Below are 25,855 nucleotides of genomic sequence, written 5' to 3'. Positions count from 1 at the left end.
GAGAAAAAACTCCCTTTGATATAGGTAGAGGATAAAAAGCTGAATGGCCATTGCCTACAGGCCATCCATCCATAGCACATAGGGCCCAGCAGAAACACACACACACACACACTCCCTAGTATTTCAGTTATGTAAGTCAACCTCTCTGAAGGGTAACCATGAAGATTTGCCCCTTAGCGTTATTTTATAAAAATTGTCTGTGAATCATATGCTACAGCAACAGCTAGTATCAGCTATTAGACAAGACAGAAAATATATCTGACCAGCACAGGAATTGCCATATGTGAGTTATTGGGTAACAGGAAGGTTTTTAAGAAGGCATTAAGCTGACCCTTCAGCGCTCAAAGCTGATATTGATATGCAGCATGGAGCAGCATGAGCAGCATTTACAGCTCAAGCTACTTAACCAACATGTGGGATTGCTCAAATGGGACAACCTAGTTTTTAATTCAGCCTGCCAACTAAGCTTAACCCAGTAATGTAACATATGGCAACAACTACTATTGGTCATCTTACCTTGAATAGCTCTGTTTTGAACAGGAAACTACATTTCCTTGGAGATGCATCAAGGTAAGAGCCTGAGAGAAGGAAAAAAATGAGTTGTCTACTCTTTTGCCTACTGGACAGGTTCTGATCTAAGGACTGTGAAGAAAAATGTGCCTGCAGAGGGAAGGACTCTTCTGAAGGGCATCTACTGCTGTTGAAGCAACAGTCCCCAGACATTTTTCACCATACACACTCTTCTCTTGCAAAGCAGGTTTATATAGGCTCTCAAATAACCCACTCCTTTTTGTTAGTACTCCAGTACAAGAGTAAAAAAAAAAAAAATTGAAGGGTAAGAAAACTTGCTTTGAAAACTGTTTTTGAAATAAAGAAGTTCATTCACCAATATGTGAATTTAAGTCTTTAAAAACTGTTAAGATGCATTATGAGCACCCACCAACCAGATTTGTAGCTCTATAGGTCAGCTAAATAAATCTTTTTTGTGTAGTTAAGTGTCAGACAGACCAGTCTTGATCAAGTCACACACCTCCAGAAAATTTGTCATGGATGGTTGCAACTTTCTCTTCCTCAGATCACGGCTTTGCTACTGCAGTAACTGTCACCAGTGTACTAAAATGGGTAACTCGGTCCTCAGCCACTGCTGCAACAGTGAGATTTTTTCTGCAGCCTACGGCTATTCCAGAACACACCCACCATTTTGCAGAACGATTTGGTACCTGCACTGTAGGGACAGAGGACACAGCCCCCAATGACATGCTGGCTGATGATATGCTGTCTGCTAACACCAAGACCACTAAACTTTTTGGAGATGAAATGGAACTCATGCTTTCATAGCAAAAACCTAGCCTTCTGAATAAGTTTGTGGTAAATAAGTCTGCCATCAGAGCTCAGGAAAATACCAATCCTGTATCCATTTAAGGAATACTGTGTTTTGGTTTGTGAGAGATTTAAATATTAGTTCAGCTTGTAGTACAAATGTACAAGGTAATCCATATGCTTCACCCACCTCAACAAATCCTCTTAGAAACACTTAGCAAGAACAATCCTCTATTTTTCTTTTTACTTCTTACATCATAGACTTTGAAATATGGATCTTAGTCTTCAGGACATTAAGAATGCTATCTTGATGTAACATAAGCACTCCTCTCTCCCTCCAAAAGATAGATTTCTTGTTTCATGTTTCCCCAAGCTTTGCCAGTAAACTGAGGGCCAGAGAAGAAATCGCATGCTAAGATATCTATTCTTAAAGTAAGTGAAAAGTTGACAGAGATTTAGAATACCACTCGTGGTGGAGTGACATGTTTAAGAGAGCCTTGACCAAGCACCAGGATGAATTGTCACATACCAAATGAGAAGCCATTTCACAAACGTCATCCACAAGAACCCTGGCACCAGCAGCAGGTGGCTTTGTTTTCAGTATTTACTCACTGAACACCCCATGCAAGAAATTATTATAGCTATTTAATTTCCAGATCTGGTGCAAGAACAGTCCACACAAGAAGCCACTCAGATGCCGCGTTTCTCCTTGCAGCTTTCTCTCTTGGCTATAAAGTTTCTCTCTTCCTCTAATTCAGGATCACCAGAAAACTCTTAAATTATGAAGGGAGGCTAGTGAGGGGAAAGGGCCCAGAGCTGAGAGCCTGTAGGAACAGCATTTCCTAACGACCCAGGTTACGTAGGGTCCTCGGAGCTGCGGTAGGAGGCAGGGACCTGCACAGCCCACCAGGGAGCGGCCACAGGCGCCAACAGCCACGCAGCTTCATCAAGCGTCCCGCTGCCTCCGGGGAAAACGTCACCAAGTCACGTGCACATGTCCCCTCTGAGGGGGGGAAAAACTACTATTGCCATCCTCAGCCCCCCAGATGTTGCTGATCTCTGCTTTATGGTTTTTAATAGTGGTGTAATACTATTTGAATTCAGTGTCACCAAGTATATTCCCTCATTCTTCTGTTTAGTAATATTCTCCTTCATAACCTTACAAAACCATAAGGTGTCTTTTATTCCTTCTGCCTATTTCTTAGGCTACAGACTTTTTTTTTTTTTTTAAAAAAGAATTTCTGCAAGTTCATTTTTCCAAACAGTCTCTGTTCCAGTTTTACAGTGTTCTTTTCAACCTCGAGCTTTGTATCTGGGCCATTTTAAGGCAGTGCATCAAACAAAAACAAACCCAGAAGAAAACTAAGTTAGAAGGAGACTTGCGTACATTGCCTCTTATTCTTCATACCCACAATACTATTCACAGCTCTTTACAAGTCATTTTTTCCTCAGTCCAACAGAAGCACACAATCTCCTTTAATCCAGGACAGTAATCTTGCACACCCACACGGGCACACCCATGCCCACAGATGTGCCAGATCCCATCACTCTTCATGTGCCTGTATTAAATTCCTCCTTTATGTCAGCACATCCGACTAATCAGTATTTTGAACAGAACAAAGAGAAAATCTGAAATCTAGGATTGAGAGCACAAGCAGTGAGCCAGCAGAGAGCTTGCCTATTTCCACAAGGAAGTTAGATAATCCATCGTACTCGGTTGTGTGAGATTTGGCTTACCTCTCAGAGACATCTCAAACACATTCAAACAAATATACTTAAACAACTTAAGTCTCGGCCTTTTTACCTGAAAAACTCTGAAGAGTTGGCATTAACCTCAAATAAAAGCAACATGCATTACACAAGGTTATTAAAACAGCCTTCCTGCTCAGGCTTGAGTCTGTGCCCTCAGATTTCCTTCTCCACCTCAATTTATGTTCCTTCAATTGAAATCACTGTTACAGCAGATTGGGTTTATCAAGTTTATCAAGCAAAAGCAGCAGCCCCTACATCCACTGCTCCAAATGAAATCAAGTGGAAGGCATTCATTTGCACAGAGCTCCTCCCCTTCCCTATTAAAACAATAACTAATTCTGTAGGAAGTTAGTCCCCCATCATCCCACTTGGAACGCTCAAACCACATAGCGCTAAAAAAAAATAAAATCCTACTGCCCATGTAAATAACTGCAGCCTTTCATAGCTAACACTTTCAATGCCCTGTACAAACAGCACATTTTTTTTCAGCAGACTGCAGGAAAGACAGAAGATAAAGCTCCTTGGGACCTACAGTCAACAGCAAGTCAGGATGAAAATTCAGGATTTCACATCCCCAACCTTACACTTATCCTTGCAGACACAAATAACTCTCCTATGAAACAGTATATGAAAACTCTTGGATTCATCTCCCAGCTCCTAAGTAATCTAATTTTTCCTTCTCAATAAAGGAGAATCAAAACAAATCGAGTCAAATCCACAGTACTCTTCAGAGGAGCTCAGGCACCCAGCTGAACAGCAGGGCCAGAGCACTGAGTGCAAACACAGACCACCACAAGGAACAAAACTCCTGCAGTGGCAACCCACACCGCATGCGGTAAACAGCTTGTTTCTGTGTGTTGGACACATGCCCAAATGTCCCAAACTGACTCAGAAGGAAGTGACCCACTACCACCACCAGGTCAAGAAGGCATTTCAGTGCTGACTCTCCAGCTTGCATAGCATTTGCTCAGCATTTATCTTCACCTCTCTGCAAGTCTGAATGCTGCTCACTAGCTAAGGCAGGGGTTGAAACTACTATACCAGGGCTTGTTCCAGTTTGGCAAATTCGATTAATTATAGCAGAGAAGTTCTACTCTGACAGTGGCAAAGATCCTTTGGATAAGCCACCTAAATTGATGGCTCTTCATAAGAATGTTTCCATTCTTTTGTCCTTATTGCTCTTTTAATTACTTTATCTTCTTTTTTCAAAGCTCTATGAGAAGCAAAGGCCACACAAAAAAAGACAAAAGTAAAGGTACAGCTACCACTGCACACACACACACTGCCAAAAGCCCAGAGACCAGAAATGGATGATAAATAGCATGTTGGCTTCTTAAATGAAACACACTTAAAATATAGCAATAAAACAATCACCAGGTACTTGATGTATTGACTACTGCATCCCATTCTGAAGATTTTCCTTAAACAAAACCCTTCAGTTTAAGGAGAACAGATTAAAACTGAATGAAAATGCTTCTGTGGAGCTTGTTCTGTCACAGCAAATTTCAGTGGGAGAGAACCAAGCAATTGTCAGCTGTAGTACTTAAAAGTGAAACTGCTCAAAATGAACAAACTTGGCAGTTATCTTCTGTATCACAGAATGGTTGAGGTTGGAAGGGACTTCTAGAGACCTTCTAGTCCAACCCCCCTGCTCAAGCAGGGTCATCTAGAACAGGTTGCCCAGGATTGCATCAAGGTGAATTTTGACTGTCTCCAGCGAAGGAGACTCCACTACCTCTCTGGGCAACCTGTTCCTGTGCTCAGTCACCCTCACAGGAAAGAAGTTTTTCCTCAGGTTCAGATAGAGCTTCCTGTGTTTCAGTTTGTGCCCGTTGCCTCTCGTCCTGTTGCTGGGCACCACGGAGAAGAGGCTGGTCCCATCCTCTTGATACCCTCCCTTCAGATACTTGTACACCCTGATAAAATCCCCCCTCAGTCTTCTCTTCTCCAGACTGAACAGGCCCAGCTCTCTCAGCCTTTCTTCAGAGGAGAGATGCTCCAGTCCCCTCATCATCTTTGTAGCCCTCCACTGGACTCTCTCCAGTAGCGCCATGTCTCTCTTGTACTGGGGAGCCCAGAACTGGACGCAGTACTCCAGGTGAGGCCTCATCTGAGGCTGAGCAGAGGGGAAGGATCCCCTCCCTCGACCTGCTGGCAACACTCTTCCCAATGCACCCCAGGATACCATCGGCCTTCCTGGCCACAAGGGCACATGCTGGCTCATGGTCAACTTGTTGTCCACCAGGACTCCCAGGTCCTTCTCCGTGGAGTTGCTTTCCAGCAGGTCAGCCCCCAGCCTGTCCTGGTGCATGGGGTTATTCCTCCCCAGGTGCAGGACCTTGCCCTTGCCTTTGTTGAACTTCAGGAGGTTCCTCTCCACCCACCTTTCCAGCCTGTCCAGGTCCCTCTGAATGGCAGCACAGCCTTCTGGTGCGTCAGCCTCTCCCCCCAGTTTAGTATCATCAGCAAACTTGCTGAGGGTGCACTCTCTCCCTTATCCAGGTCATTGATGAATATATTGAACAAGACTGGAGCCAATATCGACCCGTGTGGGATGCTGCTAGCTACAGGCCTCCAACTTGACTCTGCGCCATTCACCACAACCCTCTGAGCTCTGCCATCCAGCCAGTTCTCAAGCCACCTCACCGTCCACTCACGCAGCCTGCACTTCCTGAGCTTGCCTAGGAGGATGTGATGGGAGACAGTGTCAAAAGCCTTGCTGAAGTCCAGGTTGACCACATCCACTGCTCTCCCCTCATCTATCCAGCTAATTTTCCCATTATAGAAGGCTATCAGATTGCTCAAGCATGATTTCCCCCTTGTGAATCCATGCTGACTACTCCTGATCACCTTCTGGTCCTCCAGATGCTTAGTGAGGACCTTCAGGAGGAGCTGTTCCATCACCTTTCCAGGGAGGGAGGTGAGGCTGACAGGCCTGGAGTTTCCTGGCTCCTCCTTCTTGCCCTTTTGGAAGACTGGAGTGATGCTGGCTTTCTTCCAGTCCTCAGGCGTCTCTCCTGATCTCCAGGACCTTTCCAAGAGGATGGAGAGTGGCCTAGCGACGACTTCCACCAGCTCCCTCAGCACTCATGGATGCATCCCATCGGGGTCCATGGATTTGTGGATGTCAAGTTTGGACAAATGATCTCTAACACTGTCTGATCTCTCAGTCCTCTTTGACCAAGGGAGAGTCTTTCTCTCTCCAGACTTTCTCCCTGGTTTCCTGGGTCAGGGATTCCTGAGGGCTGGCCTTAGCAGTGAAGACTGAAGCAGAGAAGGCATTCAGCAACTCTGCCTTCTCTGTGTCTTCTGTTGCCAGGGTCCCTGCCCCATTCAGCAGTGGGCCCACATTTTCCCTAGGCTTCCTTTTGTTACTGATGTGTTTGAAGCCTTTCTTGTTGTCCTTGACATCCCTTGCCAAATTTAATTCCAAAATGGGCCTTGGCCTTCCTCGTCACATCCCTGCATTCTCTGACAGTATTCCTATGTTCATCCCAAGTGGCCTGTCCCATTTTCCACCTTCTGTATGCTTCCTGCTTATGTTTGAGTTTTGCCAGGAGTTCCTTGCTCATCCATGCAGGTCTCCTGCCCTCTCTGCTTGACTTCTTGCTCATAGGGATGCACTGCTCTTGAGCCTGGAGGAAGTGATCCTTGAATATTAACCAGCTCTTGGACTCCTCTTCCTTCTAGGGTCCAATCCCATGGGATTCTTCCAAGAAGTTTCCTCAAGCATATTTCCAAGACCACCATGCAGGTGACCTGGACTTGACACTGTGGCACTCTTGCACCTGAAAGGTGACAGGAAGTTTTTCTGTGGCTTGAAAGGAGTGAAAGAGATGACTCGGCTGACTTTCTTATAAAGGCAATAGCCTGAAAAGGCACATACTTGACAGCTGAGCCACCACATGTCTCCAAAGAAAACCACAAGCATCATCTACCCTGAGATGCCTGGATTATGTGGCAGAACCTGGTAAGTCATCCCATAATAAGATTTTTGAACCCACAAGCTGGCTAGGTAAAGTACCTAATAGCCTACATTAGCCTACATTAGGGGATCAGACTGCCCCCTCCATAGGAGCTCTGGTCTTTAAGAGTTGGGTAGTCTGTCATTCACACTGTTCCCATTGACCAGGAATGCCATTTCTCTGGGCCTTAGATATTTAATTTATCTAGAATATTTCCAGGCCTGTTGTGCCCTTTGGATTTTGAAGATTTCAGCTCCTTGGAAGCATGATACAGATTTCTACCAAAAATAACCTTTGCTCATGGGTGCTGCACACTGGCTTTAGACTCTTCTCCAACAAACATTTTCCTGACCCTTTTGAAGATGTGATCATCAAGGAGTATGGAGGCTGCCTTCATCTCTCAAGATGAAGCCTGAAGTATCCCACTCTTGGGTAAAGAGCTGTCCTTAGTAAAGCCATATTAGTCACATAATTTCCACAATAGTCATGGGCTGCTCTGCAGAAACCATTATTAATAGACTTATGAGGAGAGTTTGGTAAAGAGGCAGGCTGTCACCTCTCGTGGCAGAGCGTATGGTATATAACCAGGCCATTACAAAGGCACTCATTTTACTCATTTAATGCCTTCCAAAGTCTTCCTCCCTTCATCATCTGTTTGCACGAAATAAAAGCCCTCCTTGCCTAGGCAGCACTAGAGGCTCAGCTGCAGAGCTTTGAGGAAAGCCAGGATAGGGAATGAGAGCTTGTTCTGCTGCTCACCAGCTGATTGCACTTTTTCCATCTGGCCAGAAGCCGGTGGCTGCAGAAGGCTGAAACATCTCCATGCACTGCAGGACCTGGGCTAGAGCCCGGGAGCAGAGGGCAAGCCTCGAATCTGCTCTCCTGGGCCTACCCAGAGTGCTGTGCTACTTGTGGAGGACAGGGTGCAAGTCTAGAGAAAGGGTAATTTAAGGAGTGGCCAGAAATAAGACACTTGGATTGGCAATGAGAATAAAAGTCTCTGTGCAGCTTGCCAGCTTTCTGCTAGTGGCTGGCAACAAAGCAAAACTGTAGGTGGCGAATGTTGTTTCGCAGGAGGGTGCTGGAGTGCCCGGGATTGCTACAGAAGCAGGCATTTCTGGCAAGATGCACTGGCTTTTGTGTCTGAGGCTGAGTAGAAGGTGCCAGTTTCTTTTGGCCGCCACCACAGTCTTAAGTGTTACGTTCATCAGTGGCATACTAACTTGATTGCCACAAGATGAGCATTGCACTCCCAGCCCCATGTTCAGAGATGCATGTATATACCTGCACAGCCACACTAATCACTCATCCAAAAAAAAAAAAAAAAAAAAAAAAAAGAGTGTTAAGGAAGAATGGATCAGTCCTTCTCACATTATTGTCCTTTTTCAATGTTTCCCTCCATGGTAAGCCAACTGTTACCCAGGGGTCCAAAGTCCTCCCTCCCATCTCATGGCTCAGCCCCGGCTGCCATCGCCCCAGCGCACGGGATGGGCAGGGTCCCTCGCTCCACCCGCACTTACAAGCGTTATCCCTTTTGGAGAGGAGCCACACACACAGCGCAGGAGCTCACGCTTCAGGATAAAAGCGTGCTGACGCATAAGAGCATCCGCCAAGAAACAGAAGGGGAAAGCCCTATTCATCTAATTCAGAGGGAAGAACAGGGGACCTTTCTTCTGCTGCTAGCCTGGGGGAGGAGAAGCTGCCCTGCCTTATCCCCCCTTATTTGGCCAGAGCACGCAACCACACTCTCACGAAGCTGCAGTTAAACTGAGGCTTCAGCGCTGCTGCAGCCGAGCTGCTCTGTCCCAAAGTGCCCTGGCAGCACTGCAGAGGAACAGGCACAAAAGCCAACCTTGGCTACACAGTTGCATGAGTAGAACAACTGGCTAAATAAACGAGCAGCACAGGACTGTGAGCCAGGACCTCTTTATCAGCACTGCCCAGTTGCGTTCCTCTCTGGCTGCAGAGAGGGGAACTGCAGAGGCTGTGCTCATTATTTTTGCTAAGTCCTGCAGTAGGATGTTTTCCTGCCCTCCAGACCTGGACTGCGCAGCTCTGTGCTACCTCCAGTAGTTATACATAGAAACAACCAATTAACAGGTCAGGTTAACACATGGTACATAAATAGATTGCACTCATCAGCACGTCTAAGCCATACAGTTAGGTTAACCATCTTAAGAGACTCTATGCAATAAAATCACTGTAGGAAAGTAAAACTTTGCAGTTTGGATTAAAGGGGCAGCGTATGAACATTTGTTTTTGTTGATTTTAAGAGAGCATAAGCCAAAGCTTCAGAATAAAATGAAAAAAAAGTGTCAAATGACTGCTGAATGTTGTTCTTCTTTCCCCTAGTCTCTTAAATATGTATGTATTAAGATACACGCAAACAACTTGAATGCAATCTGCCACTACATTTCAGATAGCTTAGGTGGGGTGTGGATATAAGAATAGGACAATTTAAGGGTGAATACAAGCATTTTAGAAGACATCAATCCATCACTAATGAGATTTGGATGTCCAGCTTGTCTGGGGGAGGGGGAGAGAAGAGACCTGCTATTAATAAACTGTGCTTAGTTTTGAAATTAAAAGCTCAAATACAAAGGCTCAGCATTTCTCAAGCAAAATCCAACTTTTCTGCATGCAAACTGCATCACTTCCCCACAAAAAAAATTTGCTTTTGGAAACAGATGGTAGCCTGCAAGACCTACAAATCCTTTGTCTGGTACGGCAAACTAGGCCCTATTGCCCATGAAAGTCAACCATCACATTGTGAAGCACTGACCCTAACAAATCCATTATGTTTCTTTCTACCACAACGCTAAACCCAACAAAATGAGCCAGACTTAATAGGAAAGGGTGAGAGATTTCCAATCTCTTTCCCCCACCCCCAAAGTAACGACAGGGGGGAGAGCCTCTGTTGACCCCTGGCTTGTGAGCGGTGCCAAACCTGCCGTTGGGGCTGCCCATTGGAGCCAGGCTGCTTTAAGAAGGACGGATGCAGTTTTAAAGCATTTGTGTAGCTCTATGCAACAGCTTTGAAGTTAGCAGGCTCTGTCACTCAAACTACCCACACAGTCAAGAGCAAATACCCAGCGCAGGAAAGCAAAGGCCTTATATTAGATGAATAATTAGGTCTGGTGTGCTTTGTAGTTTCTTAGCCCTCCCTCTCCAGCTCTGCAGAAGAGCTGTGTGGATACGCAGCACAGAAACGGGGAAAGCTCTGTACGGGCAGCTGCAGGGGGAAAAAAAATAGTTACCGTTTTCTCTCCTGCCTCATCTGTGTTAGCTGAGTCCGGGCAGGGGAAAGAAAAACGTGGAGAGATGGGAACGCCTGTCAAAGAGCTGCTGCCTTCAGTCAAGGAAGGACACTGAACAGGCATTCAAGCAGGCATTGAAGCCTGCTGCCGAGGGGAGGGATGGAGCAATGGCGGAGAAAGGAGAGATGAGCCTTTTCCTCACTGTACATATGCGTTACAGCTTGACGCGCAAAAGGAAATACCCATCGCTGGTACTGTCAGCAGACACCTCCCAGCAAGGAATACATCTGCCAAAGAGAAAAATCTCTCTAAATGACACTGGGTCCAGCTTATGAACGAACCAATGGCTTTCACCTTGCATATTTAAAAACAAAATACAACCAAAAAAGTCTCTGTCCTTGGAGCAACATATTAGCTAGATTTTTCACACTCTCATAGAAATTACCCGCTGCCTCCCTTTACTCGTTTCCTTAAGCATAAAACACTCTCTCAAGGACACGGCAACAACGACGCTGAAATTCAAAGAGTCGAGATCAAACGCACCAAGCCGATGCTCATTACCGCTACATTATGTCACCTATCTGACTGCTCAACCTTATGATTCAAGGCAGTACAATAGTCATATTAATCACAGCCATTGTGTATTGCTTGGAAGATGTCTAGAAAGCTAAAGAATACAATGAAGATTTATTATACCACAATGCCAGATTTAATTATATGGTTTTCTCCTCAGTATCCCTCCAGAAGCTTGCAATTCACCCCTTGTTTGCACCAGAGGACCTGAAATAAAGATGTGCCGGACTCAGAGGCTAGATGTGCAAGAGACTGTTTATGCTGAGTTTTTACTAGGGCTCTTCTCTAGCAGGAGCCTGGTGAGGAAAGAGAGGTGACCCTTTCTGGAGCAGCTCGCTGGCAATTTGTTTATGTAAAACCATCATTTTTCTTCTGCAGTTTTAAACTTCCAGTTCCTTCTCCTATGTTTTTGCATACAGAAAAAGCACACCATTAAGACCCTGCACAAGTGGAAACAACTTGCTATATTCTTTCCACAGTTACAGTACGAAGATCCACGTCATTACTACCACAGCAATGTATTTAAGTAGTAAGACTGCCTGCTGGCAGCGTTCCTCTGAGTTTGCATTTTCTTCTATAAATATTTAACATACAAGAACTGTTCATGTTACCCACTTTGCCCGAAGTGTTTTGACAGCCATGCTCATCACATGACAGTGATGCTCTATTTAACACTGCAGCTGTAGGCAGGAGGATTTGGTTTCAGTTTTAAACAATATTGTGAAACAGATGACCTCACACAAAATAAATCAGATAATACATTTCTAAGGAGTAGAGTTTAAACAGATTAATAAGACAGTTAGCAGTAATCCACCGCAAGGAAGGAAAAGCAGAATTCAAGCCCAGAAACGTGAGCGTTCACTTAAGTTCAGCTAGAATCTTACTTTTATTAAAACACATTCAGAAAGGCAAAAAACCAGAAGACGACCAACCCTGCGAAAGCTAAGCAGCCTCCTGAAATGGTTTCTCTGAGGGTTAGAACAGCTTCCAGGCTTCGCGGGCCGCCGGGCATCGCCAACGCGCGGGGCCCTCGGCACGCCGTCACGAAGCGGTTGATCGGGTTCGCGCCACAGGACGAGCCGGCCCCGCAGACCGCGCGCCAGGCCCTCGGGGAGGCTCGGCCCCTTCCAGGGCGGCTGCTCTGACCCCTCGGAGGCTCAGCGGGCTCTAGCAGCGACCAGCCCCGAGTTCATCCTTCGCACCCTCGAAACCCTACCCTGACACTCCAGTATTCACTGGCCGCGTCCTACACGGCAAGGTGTTTTCAGCAGACGTGCAGCAGGCACAAATTACGGTTTGTGAACGTTTCTGAATTGGTAGAAACGACCCCCAGTGAAACATATTGGGCTGCTTTTTTGGGGGGAGGGAGGGGAATCACAACCATTTCCCAGGCCCGGGGTATCTTGGCAATACCAAGAGCTGCCAGCACCGACCTCAGCACCTGCAACGGGGCCACACGGCCTGATCCTCGCTGACTCGGGACACCTCCTACCTCCGGTGGGGCAACCTGGCCCCCGGGGCCCCCATGGGCTGGTGCAACTGCAGGGGCATTTTTAAGCTCCCCACTCCGGCCCCGCAGCGCGGCCTCAGCTACACGAGGAGGTAGGACTTGGCTCCAGCAGGGGACTCTCCTTGCATCGGCATCTGTTGCCGAGTTTAGCTTTGCTCCCACCACCTGCTATCACGCCGTAGGCACCGTAGTGATATTGCTCTCCTAACGTATACTCCTCGCTTGGGGCTGCGATGGCGCAGGAGAGACTAAGCTGGCACGAGACGCAGCAGTGTGTTTTCACAGATCTCGGCGAAGCGCGCTAGGGGCTACATGGCAGGACATGGGGGCAGCAACTTGAGTCCTCTCATCTTCAGCGCCTTTTGTTCCCACCAGCCTGCTAGCTCCCATCTCTCCTCCTTGCCCCTCAATACCTCCAGCTCACCTTCACTCCCCGAACTAGCAGATGGGCAAGGGACAACACACGCTCTGCTTGGATCCGAGCTACACAGCTGCCAATAAGCCCACCAGCGTCCCGACGCGGACGGCCCTTCTTCGCCTTTCCAAAGGAGCGCTGCTTTTTCTGCAGGCTTTGTATTACTAGGAGGCTAGTTGGGATCTCTCTTCTGACTAGAGGAACTTCACAAAACAAACAAAAACACCCCCACATCTCTTAGATTTTACCACTGGCACATGAGAGTGAAGTTGACCTATGGGCTCAACAGTCAGTAAAAAAAACAGATTTTCTTTTTGTAAACACTTTTTAAAAAAGGAAACCTGTCTAGAGTGATTGCATTATCACACAAACCTTAGTTTTGAGTGTGATAATACTGCAATATTAACAACAGCTGGGCCCCTGTTTAGTTTGAACTTCCCTTTTTTCAAGCTGGGCAGCACACCACAAGTGAATGCTCGGAGGCAGGCAGAAGTCATTGTCACAAAGTTGTGACAAAAATATTAACCAGTAACTGAAACCCAAGAAAAACTTCTGAGTCACAAGTAGTTTTCAGATCTTAACCACTAACACATATGGTTTATCTTGGATGTGCCACTGTGCCAGCCACTCTGAGCAATTCATTTGTAGCTCTAGGAAAGAGCCAGACTTGTGCCTTTTCTCCCCGCTCCTGGACAAACGCACCTAGCGGTGCCGGCACAGCGTGGATGTGTCAGGCTGCAGGATGGGACGTTTGTTCGTTCTTATTCCGGCCGAAAGCAGGCGAGCTGGACCAATCGCCCAAGCCCTGGGTCACAGCCAGGGCGCTGGGACCTCGGCCTCTTCTCACCCGCTGCCTGGGACAAAGCACGGCCGAGGGGTCCCAGCTCACGCAGGTCGGGTTTTCATGGGACTCCCCACAGGGAGCTATAGGGGTGGGGTTTTTGTTTTTCTTTTTTGTTTTTTTTTAAAAACAGTATGTTAGACTGAACAATTTTAAGCAGGACTCTTCGCCTTCTACCTCACTACCCTATAGGTAGCTCCGAGAAGAAAACAAAAAAGTCACAAGCACAGAAACTATATGAAGTCATTAACCACATCTACTATTGTTAAAGTTAATACCAGCCACCAAAAGTACCTCCAGCCACCTTTTCTAAGTATGACATAAGATCACAGCTACAGCTGTCCCACTGCAGCACTACAGCTGCAGATGTTCATATTTACATAAGATTATTATTATTACTTAATAATATTGCTCACATTGAAATCCTTTAGTTCTTAGTCATTCCTCAATTTAGTATAGAAACTTTAGACCACACATCCTTGCTTGCATTAAGGGAGTCAACCAACATCTGTTATCGCACTCACTAAGGCCAGAGAAAGTCAACATTTCTGCAAATACTAGTTAGACAAACCTATTCAGAGTAGCATCATCTTGGGAAAAGGCTAAAGATGCGATTCATTTGTGCCAAACAACTGCTATCCTGATTTCTAGAGATAAATATTCTCCCTTAACAGATTCATAACAGTAGTCATTAGAGGCAAAGGTTGACAACCTGCAAAGTGGTGCAATAAAGACACTTTAGTACCATTGTTCCCAGCCCTGACATTCGTGAAATGTTTACAAGGCAAAGCGTATGGCAGAGTAGGCTATATGCAGCTCTGTGACAGAGCACACACACATGCTCAGTAGCATTACAAAGTACCTGAGAATTTAAGCATTGCATCATGTCCAACCATTTCATCTTCACTTATTATTATTATTTATTTTTTTAAAATATAGAATGTGAGGGTTCTGTCCCAAATACTTGCTCTGGTGTATTTACAGACTGATATACTGGAAGAAACAAAATGAGAAAGCACACCATCCAGACTACAGAAAGGTGCCTTCCTAGAGACTGAAACAGCTCTTCAGCGCTCTTACATGAGCCAGCAACACAGGTGAGACAAAGTCTGAGTTAACAGAGCTGCTTAAGCACAAAATTGTTGTTAGTTTTAAATTCATGTCAAAGTATTGACAGCATAAAGCAAAGAAGAATACTAAGTAGGAATACAGATGGAAAAAACACTATTGTATGAATAAACAACTGATCAGCAAATCCTCCCCTCCCTCAGCAATGAAAAGCCAAATATTTACTCAGTTATATATTGCATTCTTTGCTCACATACTTCATAGTTTGAGTTTTAAAAACAAATAAAAGCTCTCAGCTTTCTCCAGAACGTCTGTTGGGGGAGCAAGGGGAATTTACACCACCGAATTCGATCCATCTCAGCAGCAACCTGGACACAAGGCAGGAGAGGTGGGGGTTTGACAGGACCCTCCAGGGCATCTGCAGGCTAGCGAATCTGGACTCTGGATCCTGTTAGATAGCCAAAAATCAGTACAAGCAATACATATTTGAACAGTAGCAGCATTCTCCTGTCCCAGCAGCCTCCAACTATATCCACAACCTCAGTCCAAAGCAGACTGCTCAGGCCATTCGATCAATATTTCATTGACAGGTTACCCATTAAGCCAGTGCTTACTTCCATGATTTCATTACAAACAGCTCTGGCCTCTTGTTCTTAGGCACGAGACGCTGCAAGCACCTTTTACACCTGGGTGCTCCAATCTAAGAGGCATCCACAATGACACTTGCTTTTTTCTTGTAACCACAGCTGCTAACATAGGTAACATTGGCAACGCAATGGTATGCAACGTAATGCAATCAGTTTGTAGGTGAAAATAGCTATGCATGGAAATGAGCACAAATTTATATCTATACTAAAAAAAATGCAAATTTATACAAATAATTTCAGCCATCCATGAAAAGCAGCAGCCACTACATACCCATGACAGTTTAGCTTTGCATTTCTTTAATCCCATCATTGTTAACGCAGAATGGTTTCAGATTAAGCCCCCTCACCCTTCCATATGTAAGTCTTTAACATGACAAGGGAATACCAAGAAGAGGGTGGAGAGAGGATTCCAGCCTTCATGCTGTGCAGCCTACCACTCACATAGCTTCGAAGCACATTTTACTTCTATTTGACATGCAGCTTGTTAAAAACACACAGAAACAAAAACCCCCACAAGATTTGCTAGCTCCCGAAGTTATTGCAATTTGATGAATACAACTGTAAAGCAAAGCCAAGTTCATGCTCTCAGGGAAAAAAGTTCATTCTCCGAGAATGACATATTTAAACATTGAATCTGAACACAAAACAAGAATGATGACATTTTTATACAGAGTTTTGAAGGTTGTCTTCTAGCCAGGGAGCAAGTTTTCTTTGCAGATCCACCAAAACTAAACAACTCCTCTCCCCTTGTATTACATTCAGCTAAGAGTTAATTTTTGCATTATCACTCAAAACAGGTCACCGAGATCTAGCAAAGCCTTTCAGCCTACTGTACACAGAGTGGACACAAGAAGGGAATATTCTTTCCATTTTACCCTTTAGGTATTTGTTTAGATGTTTTGAAGTTAGTTTTTGTGGATTTGACACAAGACGACTGTTTCACATTAAAGGGGTTATAAAATAGAAGTTCACAGCACGCTCACTAACAAGACAACCATAGTGGTTCGGTACGTGGAGGGAGGAGGAAGAAACAAATCCCAAAACCTTGAAGGAGCATGGCTTCCCATTTTCAAGTCAGGTGTTTTCATCAAGCTTAAGATACCCTAACAAGAAGGCTGGCTTTCACTTTAGATAAAACAATCAGACAGCTTCAGTGAAACCATCATTCACTCCAAGCACGGAGCACAGGTGAAGTTGCTTATGTTTTCATCCTGGAAAAAATAACAAAAGGTTCTTCCAACCATCCCAGTGTCTGACACCTCACGAATTTGCCACACATTAGTTATTGCCCTAGTGTCTTTAATGGTGATGGGTCCTCACAGTATCTTCCCTAATTACTTTTGAGATCATCTATATGGCTAATGTGACCAAAATACTACAGTTGAAAGACAACTGTTTCCTAACCAAATTTTTCCTCCACGTAATATATACCATAAGCAGTTTTGCTATTTCCTGGTCAAGAGGTAGATAAAATGAACTTCAAATCTTTTCTTTAACACCTTTAATAAGCTCTAGGGGGGGGGGGAGGGGAAAGGCTTTTCATTATATGAAGCTTTATGTACTTTGAGGTACTACATTTCCTCCCCATATACACAAGATGCGGCTGAACAAGCTATTTGTAATCTTATTCCCAGGTATGCAAAGGGTCATGATCCAAACAGCCAAACATGTAGTAACAGCCAAACAGCACCACTAAAGCTTGTTAAGTCAGAGCATTAGCTGGACCAAAGTGCACGGGCTATTTATTTTTTCTTTCATTCACATTTCTCAATACCTTCTCGTTCACCTCAACATTCATCACACTGTATCAGCAGCCATAGCAGGGAGCAGCATGCCAGCTGCGCATCCAGGGTCAGACTACTCAGAGGCTTTGCAACTTGTGTGCTTGCCAGCATGTTTCACAGACTAGCTGACATTGAGGACTGCTTTATTAATCCATGAAAAACAGGTAAAAAAAAAAAAAAAAAGGCAAGAGAGCCACCATGTCTTTGCATTGTGGGCTTGCAGGCACCTCAACCTGTTCTGATACAGTGCATTTTGGAGGCGCTTCCATTGCAAGCTCCATGCTCAAATAGGAGAGAGCTCTGGGCACCAGAGCTGGTCCTGTAGCACTGGTCCATCATTACTGGGCAAGGACAGGAAACCTTCTCAGGCAAACAGTTGAGCTGTTAAATAATAATAAAATAAATAATAATAACAAATAATAATAAAATAAACCAATAATAAATAAATAATACTAATAATACTAATAATATATAGAACACCAATAATACTAATAAAATAGAACCAATAATACCAGAACACCAATAATACTAATAAAATAAATATAAATAATAATAAAATAAACCAATACTGCAGCCATGCACCACTTTTAGCAATTCTGACAAATTTACTTCTTCTGCTCTACCAGGCCTCAGGTTCAGAGCAGGGGCCACCTCTTCCCCCTGGACCCCAGACACATGAAGAGCTCCACCATGATATGATCATCCCTCTGCTGGCCACAGGCATCTTCACTTTCAGTGTAGGCTTCAAAACACTATCTCTTATTCCCCTTTCCAACGTTTATCTGATGGGATCTGATAACTGCAAGCAAGCTTTTAAGCGCTGCTTCAGTCTTCAGGATGTTTGCGTCCTGCACCTTTTGCCTCTCTGTGCTCTTCACCTCATCTAGGCTCTCCCATCCTTCAGCCTGAAGGCCATCCGCTTCCAGCCCCGGGGCCAGGATCCCGCCGACACAAATGCCACCCTGTGCCAGCTGGCCATGAGCTGGCATGGAGCTAAGCTCTTGCAGCAAGTTCATTCAGAGCTCAAATGCTTTGCCTGCAAGCACTTTTGTTACAACTGCAGTTCACATCAGGCAAAGGGAAGCAGCCACACACCCCGATATTACAAGAGTCACTAGAATTGTAATTGAGAAGTCACCTGCACCAGCACACACACTGCTAGGTGCTCTGTGCTTTTGTACTACGGCAGCAGATGCTGACAGCTAAACAGCCCTCTGAGAGCACGCAAATGTTTGTCTTTCTAAGTAGGAGTTAAAACAGCAGCTTAGCTGGCAAAAAGTATATGAAATTTTCTTTGGTATAGCATTAGTGATTCAGGGATATTGATACAAATAATGACTTTTTCCAACTCAATCAATGCCTTATTTTCAAAGGAATACAATATAAAAAGTTGGATGAAGGCAAACGCATGACAGGATAGTCACATTGGGGGGGGGAGGGGGGAAGCGTAGGGGGCATTTGAATCCAGGATCTCTCTGGCACATACAAAGGTAGAGAATGAAAGTGCTATCGTTAAAGCTTATTAATAATGTCCTAGCCATTAGCAACTCCACAAGTGATCTGTTATCCAGCTAAACAAGAAAGTTGTTCCTTATTAAAAGTTATTGTAGCTGGATATTGTATTTGTCAATAATATTGACAGCTTTCTATAAAGATCACTTTGCTTCCTTTGGCTGCAGGAGTTTTCCCTACAGAAGCAAAAGTCTTTAACATATAATTCAGAAAACTATAAAAATCAATGTGTTGTGTTACACTGTAATTCTCTTTTTCCCCAGTAGCAAAAAAAATGTGTTTAATAATAAGTCATTATGGCAATTGTCCATGCCTCTGTGTTTAAAGCGGTAGGAGAGAGCAGAAACATTATTTCTGTTTCAGCATTGAGTCAAGGTTACATAGAAGTGGGGATTATCTCCATATTTCCTTGAACTAAAACAGCAACATTTTACTTACGCATATCAAAATCAAAAGATTTGTTTTCACACTAACAAGTATTAACCCAGCTTAGCTTTCTATCAGAAAGTTTTCAGAAATGTATTTCCAATATCTGCTTGTACATTTATATTATGAAACAGCTATTTCAATGAGCCAAATACTCCATTCAGTCCCTCATCAATGAGACGTTCTCCTTCCAGCCATAAAACTAGAAGACTTAGTGTTGCATTTGAGCATCTCCTCTTAGCTAAGGGGAGAGAGAGCGTGGAGGGAAATATTCAACTCCCACCCCTTCCAGAAGCCATATAACGGTTAAAAATCCTAAGTAGCCTACTGCTTTTAAGGTGCAAGTTAAGTTTTGCCAAGCTGTACAGCATCAGCCACCTTTTCCTCTGCCCATCCCACTCTCATCTGTATCTGGGCTACTTAACCTGGAGAGTCCCTCTGCAAATGGTTCACACCACTTTGGACTGTACTTCAAAAAACCAAAAAGCAAAACTTTATAGCCCATTTTTTCATCCGAGGCAACTGAGTAAGTTGTGAACAGGAACTGCAACTACTTAGACATTCCCTGGTTAAGGGAAATTTCTTAATATATTTCCAGTAAACTAGAAAAAAACCCCAATCACTTATTTTTGGGAAAGTCATGTATACAAGAAGTTGCATTGCTGTAATGATGCCATCAAATTTTCCTCTTCAGCATGAATCCTAGCTCTCTGGCCCGATTCGGCATGAAGGGAGTCAGCAACCCGCTACGGCACTCAATCGAATGAGACTGCAACAAGTGAGCGCTCAGGTGCCAAGAAGAACTAAAGGTGCCGCTTAAGAACTAAAAAATTGTTTGGCTTCCTAACAAACAGGAGCCCACTAGACAAGAAGCACAGTCAGACAGTAAAGCAGACTGCTTGTCTTTCAATATTATTACGAACTGTAGTGGCATTTCCTTGATAGGAGAAAATTAATTACCAGTATCTGTTTGTTTACAGGGAAACCGCAAGAGGCAGAAGTAGTGTTTATTTCCCCCGTGACATTCAACATTTCTGATAAGCATGCCCAGGAAGCACTCTCAGCAACTGCTTTGCTGGTCATATTAGCAAAATAATAGTAAGTCTGACGAGTAGTGAAGCTTTCTAATGCGCCAACGTATAAGTTGAACCAGGACAATAAGACAGTGTCAATCTTTATGTAACAGCCAAAACTAGACAGTGCAAAATATGTTCCTAGCAGAGGTGTAAAAACTAGAACTTCTCACTATGAGCACAGCATTAAGGTAATATTTTAAGGTTTATGGAAAACACATAAAGCACTTGGAAAAGGCTATAAAACACTTCCTCTTTTGCCCAGAGAGAGGGCTAATACAACTACAGCAATATTCACGTTTCAAAATGCAGAAGGCATCACTCAGTATAGTCCCTCAGGCCCAAGTGCCAGTGCTGACTTAGAGCATCCTCATGCTCTAATAATCCCTCTCCCTCCAAATCATCCTGGCAACAGGTGATCCCTCTGCTGAGTTCAGGTCAGCTCTTCCACTTGTAACCACAATATCTATCTGTAATTCTCTCCCTGCTTTCCTCCAGAACACCAAATTACTTTCTCTACTGAAAGAAGTGTAGTTTTCCTTTCAGTTGACTCATGCATGCTCTGGATTTTTTAAAGCTGTACTTTGTAATATCTTGTTACAGAGCGTCACAGAACTTAATATGTTATCAAAGTAAAACCAGATAAATCTTGTGCCTTTCACACACACTTATGAAGTTCATACAGTATCACAAAATATGTAATAAAACCAATTTAATGAACTATTAGGTCTTTTTGTTTAAGGTAGTGTTAAATATTTCCTGTAATGAGTTCATTTAAGCCCACGCAACTCCAAGGCTGACAGTCTCAAAACGGCTTTAGTTTTTACCTGAAAGAAGTAGGCATGAAAATGAAAGTGAACTGAATTGTATTTTCCATCAGCCCTTAACATGAGAAGAGTTTCCTTTGCCCTGTTTTGGTGGGCCTCAGCAAGGCATAGAAATCAATACCGAAATGTCCTTGCTTTTCAAGACATATTTCACATCAAGTACACCGCTTTTCCTTTTTTTGAGTTCTTCAAATACTAAGTGCCAGGCAATTCTTAAGTATTTTTCCTCCCCTCCCTCATGTCCCCAGAAAGAGGACTTGTTTTTCTCCCATCTTCAACCAAGAGCTTTGCAGTAGTGCGAGCACTATATCATGGTATTATAAACCATACAGTACTTTGCAACACACCTGGATATGCTACCAAGTTGAGCACTAGGTAAATAGACACTTTAGCCTCCTATGTAATAAAAATTAGGAAAAAAATCTATACTAGAAAAAAAGCATACATACAATAAAAAAATTAGGTAAAATGAAGTATTTGCATGGTGGAAAACTCTAATCTCCCAAATGTATTTTAAGCATTCAGCATTTGTAGGAACGAGAACTGCAAAGCAAGTCGTTTCCCTGAAAACAGGTCAAGACCTTATAAAACCTTTAAAACTTTGATTTTACTTCATTTTTTTTTACTGATCAAACCTAATAACCCTACAATAAGAATTAAAAAGTCTCAAAAGACAGTTATTTGCACTGCTTCCAAAGTGCCATCGCAACCTTTTACATGCCTGATGCCTTACATTACTGCAAAAGGTTTGCATGCAAAGACAACAGAGGCTTAAAGCATGTCACGCTGGAAGCCCTTGCCTGCAGGCTGGCCTGGCGGCCAGAGCACGTCGGGGAGCCGCGGGAGCCGACTCACCCAGCAGCCTGGCAGCTCCTCAGCTGGCCACGCACCCCAGCGAGGTGTCCGCCCCGCAGCTGGGCACGAGCCACTCCAGCTGGAAATCCTTGTGGATTTTGCAACTTCTGCTCCTGCGCTTGCCGCAGGGGCCACGCAACGGAAGAGTTCCCCTCGTCTACTTTCCAACTTGCACACTCGGTACTTGGTCCCAGCTCGCTTCAGTTTATTCAAATTGCATTTAGGCAAGGTACTCGGTGTACAGGGGCTGCTAAGAGACTCGCATGTTTAGAGTTAAACAGGTTCTTAATTACTTTTTGCTAAATTAGGCTGATCTATGTGGCAGCTTAAGTCATGACAACTTTTCATTTGAAGCCATGACTTACCTCAACAACCTCTTTAAACACAAAGATAGTAAGATGCTAGGACAGCTACGTAACTCGGTATTGGAATAGGAGGATCATTTCTAGAAAGCATTGTGAAAGCATTTTTAGAAATAAATAGTCTTCCTTTACGGGTTTCCTGTCACATAATAGCCCTTCTGGTCCCTTTAGCATCTTTCTCCCTACCTATTCCAGATAAGAATTCAATTCTGGTAGCTTGGTTTCTGAAACCTATAATGCAGAATTTGAGATGAGATCTCACAAGTACAGTCTACAGTGACATTAATAGTCCCCAAGCTCTAGCAGAAATATTTTCTCAGTTACATCTAGAACCAGGGTTAAATTTTCCGTGGCTGCATTGTATTTGCGGCTCACAGCACTCCCTGTTCTTCTCTAATGTTTCCAGCTGCTGAGCTCCCAGCTGATAGCAGAAAGCTCTTGTCACAAGTCTCTAAAAATATAACGTTGCTCAGTCGTAATATGAAGTCCTATCATATTTCTATTATCCCAGTTCTTCCTTTGTGATATCCCAACCCTAGGATTCCCTATACCCTCCTAGGTATAGGGAACGCCTCCCAGATTTGCATCTCCAGCAGTTTTCATGTGCTCAAACCTTACTGCTGGACCTTACCTAGTTTAGGCCAGTTATAAAGCCGTTTCTACTGTTTATTTTCTAGTAAAGGAAAAAATCCAAAGTGAAGCCTCACTTATTTTAGAAACAACCACTTCTGGTAAATTCTCTTTGAAAGTATTTTCACATTTGCACTCAATTCTGTACATGAGAATATCTTAAATGTGTCAAAACCTCTTTGTTTTACTGGAAAGTGTTTCATTTTGAAAAGGGAAAGAGAATTCCTTCAGCTTTTAAATCTCATTAACATTGCTGGAACTATTCAGCTGATCCTACTAAGTTACCATAAAAGACGAGACCTTTAACTGAGCCAGTATGTTACACAAACCCATTGCTTTCGGTCTATCCTTGAACAGCGCTCCTCAAGAACACTCCTCTTCATCTTATTGTGAAACAGAGGAGAAGTGAGCAAATGACAAATTTTGAAGTGAAGGTAGTCATCAGTGAAGGCACAACCTGCTAGCCAACATGGTTTTAAAAATAGTTTATTTTCAGAAAGAAGCGTTCAAGATGACTCAAAGTTTAAGTCACTAAAACCCCAGTAAGTCATATTATGCAAATGAGAAATGCTGTATGCCATCAGCTGTGAGATAGCTCATGACCAGAGTTTTCTATTAAAAGTAGCATAACCGAAACGTACCTGTGAAAAGCCAACAGTGTTTAAAGCATGCTTGGCTAATGCCTCAAAAGTGAGATCCCAGACAACTGCAGGTGTGTTCTTGGTGCAAAGACAATACACTTCCCAGGAAGAGATTCAGGTACCTTACATTAAGATAAAGCTCCTTGGAACCCCAGGTGCTTGTATCTACTGCTTTTATGGTAGACAAAAACCTTAACTTCAGCCAGAGTACACAGCTCTGCTTGATCAGTGATGTAGATCACAAAGTCCTTCCCTTACATAATGGGAAGATGACACACTTCTCAACGCAATACTAGCGGAGACCTTGCTGGGATCCCATCATCAGGCAGAGGTTCCTACAGTGACAGCTACATGCAGGCTCGGCGTTATTCACATACAGCTCAGTCATCTTCAGCGTGAGCACGCACAAACAGCCAAGCGTACGAGCTTAAGCGCTTTCAAACTCACAGCTTGGACAAATCCTTAGCTTTTATGCAATTAATTTATGCTAAGCTTATAGCCAATCTAATTTTGTGTGTAAAAATTGACTTAAACACTTCCTTTTAGATAAACACAAGTGACATCCAGGGAAGAACACTGACTTTCCAAACATAATCAGCTCAAACCCAGTCACAGGCTCTCCAAGAAAATAAGCATTTTAGAAAACGAGTGAGCATCTCCAAGACCCTAGAATAACAATTCCGTTGGAGGATTCTGCGGGGAAAAAAATGAGAGGGGAAGGTGCTAGAAGAGTATTTCTGAACAGACATAAGATGGGGGGGGGGGGGAAGAGACGTAATTTAAGATGCGATTCCATTCATTTATGCAGCTCCTCCAGACCCTTCCCCCCTTCCCTTCCAGACCACATCGCGAAGGAGCAAAAAAAAAAAACAAAAAAAAACCACACAGCTGCTCCGGCACAAAGCTCAATCGTTTGGGCTCCTTTTAATTTCGCGACCCTCCGCAGCCTCCCCGCACCGATCCCACCCCGCGGCACCACCGCACCGTCCTGCCGGCATCCCCGGCTCACGGCGGGGGGGGGAACGGGCACCTCCGCACCTCCCCGCGCCCGGCGGCGGGGATGCTGCTGGGGGGGGGGAGGGGGCTCCCAGGCGACACCTCGTTTTGGAGAGCGGCTGGAGAGGGGGGGGGAGGATATTTTGCAGCAGCGGGGGCGGCCGAGGCCCCCGCGCCGCTCCGCGCCGCTCACCTGCCAGCTCGTCGGGCTCCAGCCCGCTCTCGGCGTCGATGCCGCAGAGCACGAAGTAGTGGGCGAAGCGGCAGGGCGCCGCGCCGGGCCCGGGGGCGCCGCTCCCGCTCATCCCGGCGGCTCCGGCTCCCTGCGGCAGCGCGGTGCGGCGCGGCTCTGCGCGGCGGCGGCGGGGGCGCGCCCGCGGCCGGCTCACGGCGCGCCGCCCCCAGCCGGCGGCGCGCAGGCGGCACCGGGCTGAGCGGGGCGGGCGGCGGCGGCGGCGGCGGCGCCGTCAGCTGAGCGGGGCGGGCGGCGCCGGTAGCTGCCCGCCCCCGCGGGGCGTTTAAAGCCCCGCGCTGTCTCCGCGGCTCTTGGTGAGCGGCGCCCGGGCTGCCTCGCACCGCCGTAGCGATGTGCGCGCCCCCGGGTGCGTGCTCGAAGCCCCTCTTCCCCCCGCCAAGCTGTGCCTATGGGAGGGTAGCTTGAATTTAAATATATATGTGTGTGCGTATGTATATATATATATATATTTTTTTTTTTTTTAAGGTACGTTTCCACTTGGTGGTTGTGCAGGAACGCCTGAAACACAAAAGCCAGAAAGCACCGGCCGGGAGGGAGCCAACGCGCTTCCTGCGCTTTGCCTTGCCCGCGGGGATCACACAGGGAGAAACTGCTTTGCTCCCGCAGCGGCTGTCGAAACAAAAAAGCAGCGAGGATCTTGCTAACGGTTGGGGGCGGGGAGGGGGGCTGAGAGCCTCCCTCAGTGACCCGTGATTGATGGGAATCCTGCCACATAATTTACACTACGGAGAACTAGAAGGGGAACTATTTCTTTGTTACATGCACTCTGTTTCAAAGCAAAATCTCAAACGTTTCTCCGCTCACAGTTTCCTAAAGACTCAGTAACCACTCTGCCATGTCCGGGAAAGCGTCAGTATTCTTTTATCCCCGTTTCTGTAAACCCTTCCCATTATCATTACTCGAAGCCAAAGTACTAGCAGATCTGTCTGGGAGTGGCACCTACTTTTAAAGAGGCAGATAGGATCATTTTGAGGTCCTGAGACCTCTTATCCAAACTGATGAGCCCCCTGCTTTTGTTAGAGGATGATTCTACCAGCTGCATGTTTTACAGAGGATGTTTGCAGAACTGCATTTGCACTTTCAGCCTTCAGCGTTTATCTGTTTGCTAGTCTTGATCCACGCAGTACGCAATAATGACGATCTCA

At 45.0% G+C, this 25,855-nt stretch overlaps 1 protein-coding gene across 2 annotated transcripts in view; it reads right to left on the bottom strand.

The window, feature by feature from the left end:
• Positions 1 to 24,812, bottom strand: part of DENND5B (DENN domain containing 5B) — a 120,897-nt gene extending 96,085 nt beyond the window's left edge. For both annotated transcript variants that reach the window (XM_068946134.1, XM_068946141.1), the window contains exon 1: positions 24,648 to 24,812. In XM_068946134.1, the coding sequence (XP_068802235.1) occupies positions 24,648 to 24,759 (112 nt within the window). In that variant the 5' untranslated portion in view covers positions 24,760 to 24,812. The remainder of the gene's footprint in view (positions 1 to 24,647) is intronic.
• Positions 24,813 to 25,855: the final 1,043 nt, after the last annotated feature.

The sequence above is a fragment of the Struthio camelus genome, chromosome 1 (assembly GCF_040807025.1).
Source record: "Struthio camelus isolate bStrCam1 chromosome 1, bStrCam1.hap1, whole genome shotgun sequence".
In the NCBI taxonomy this organism is placed as follows: domain Eukaryota; kingdom Metazoa; phylum Chordata; class Aves; order Struthioniformes; family Struthionidae; genus Struthio; species Struthio camelus.
This window is presented reverse-complemented; position numbering and strand designations above follow the sequence as displayed.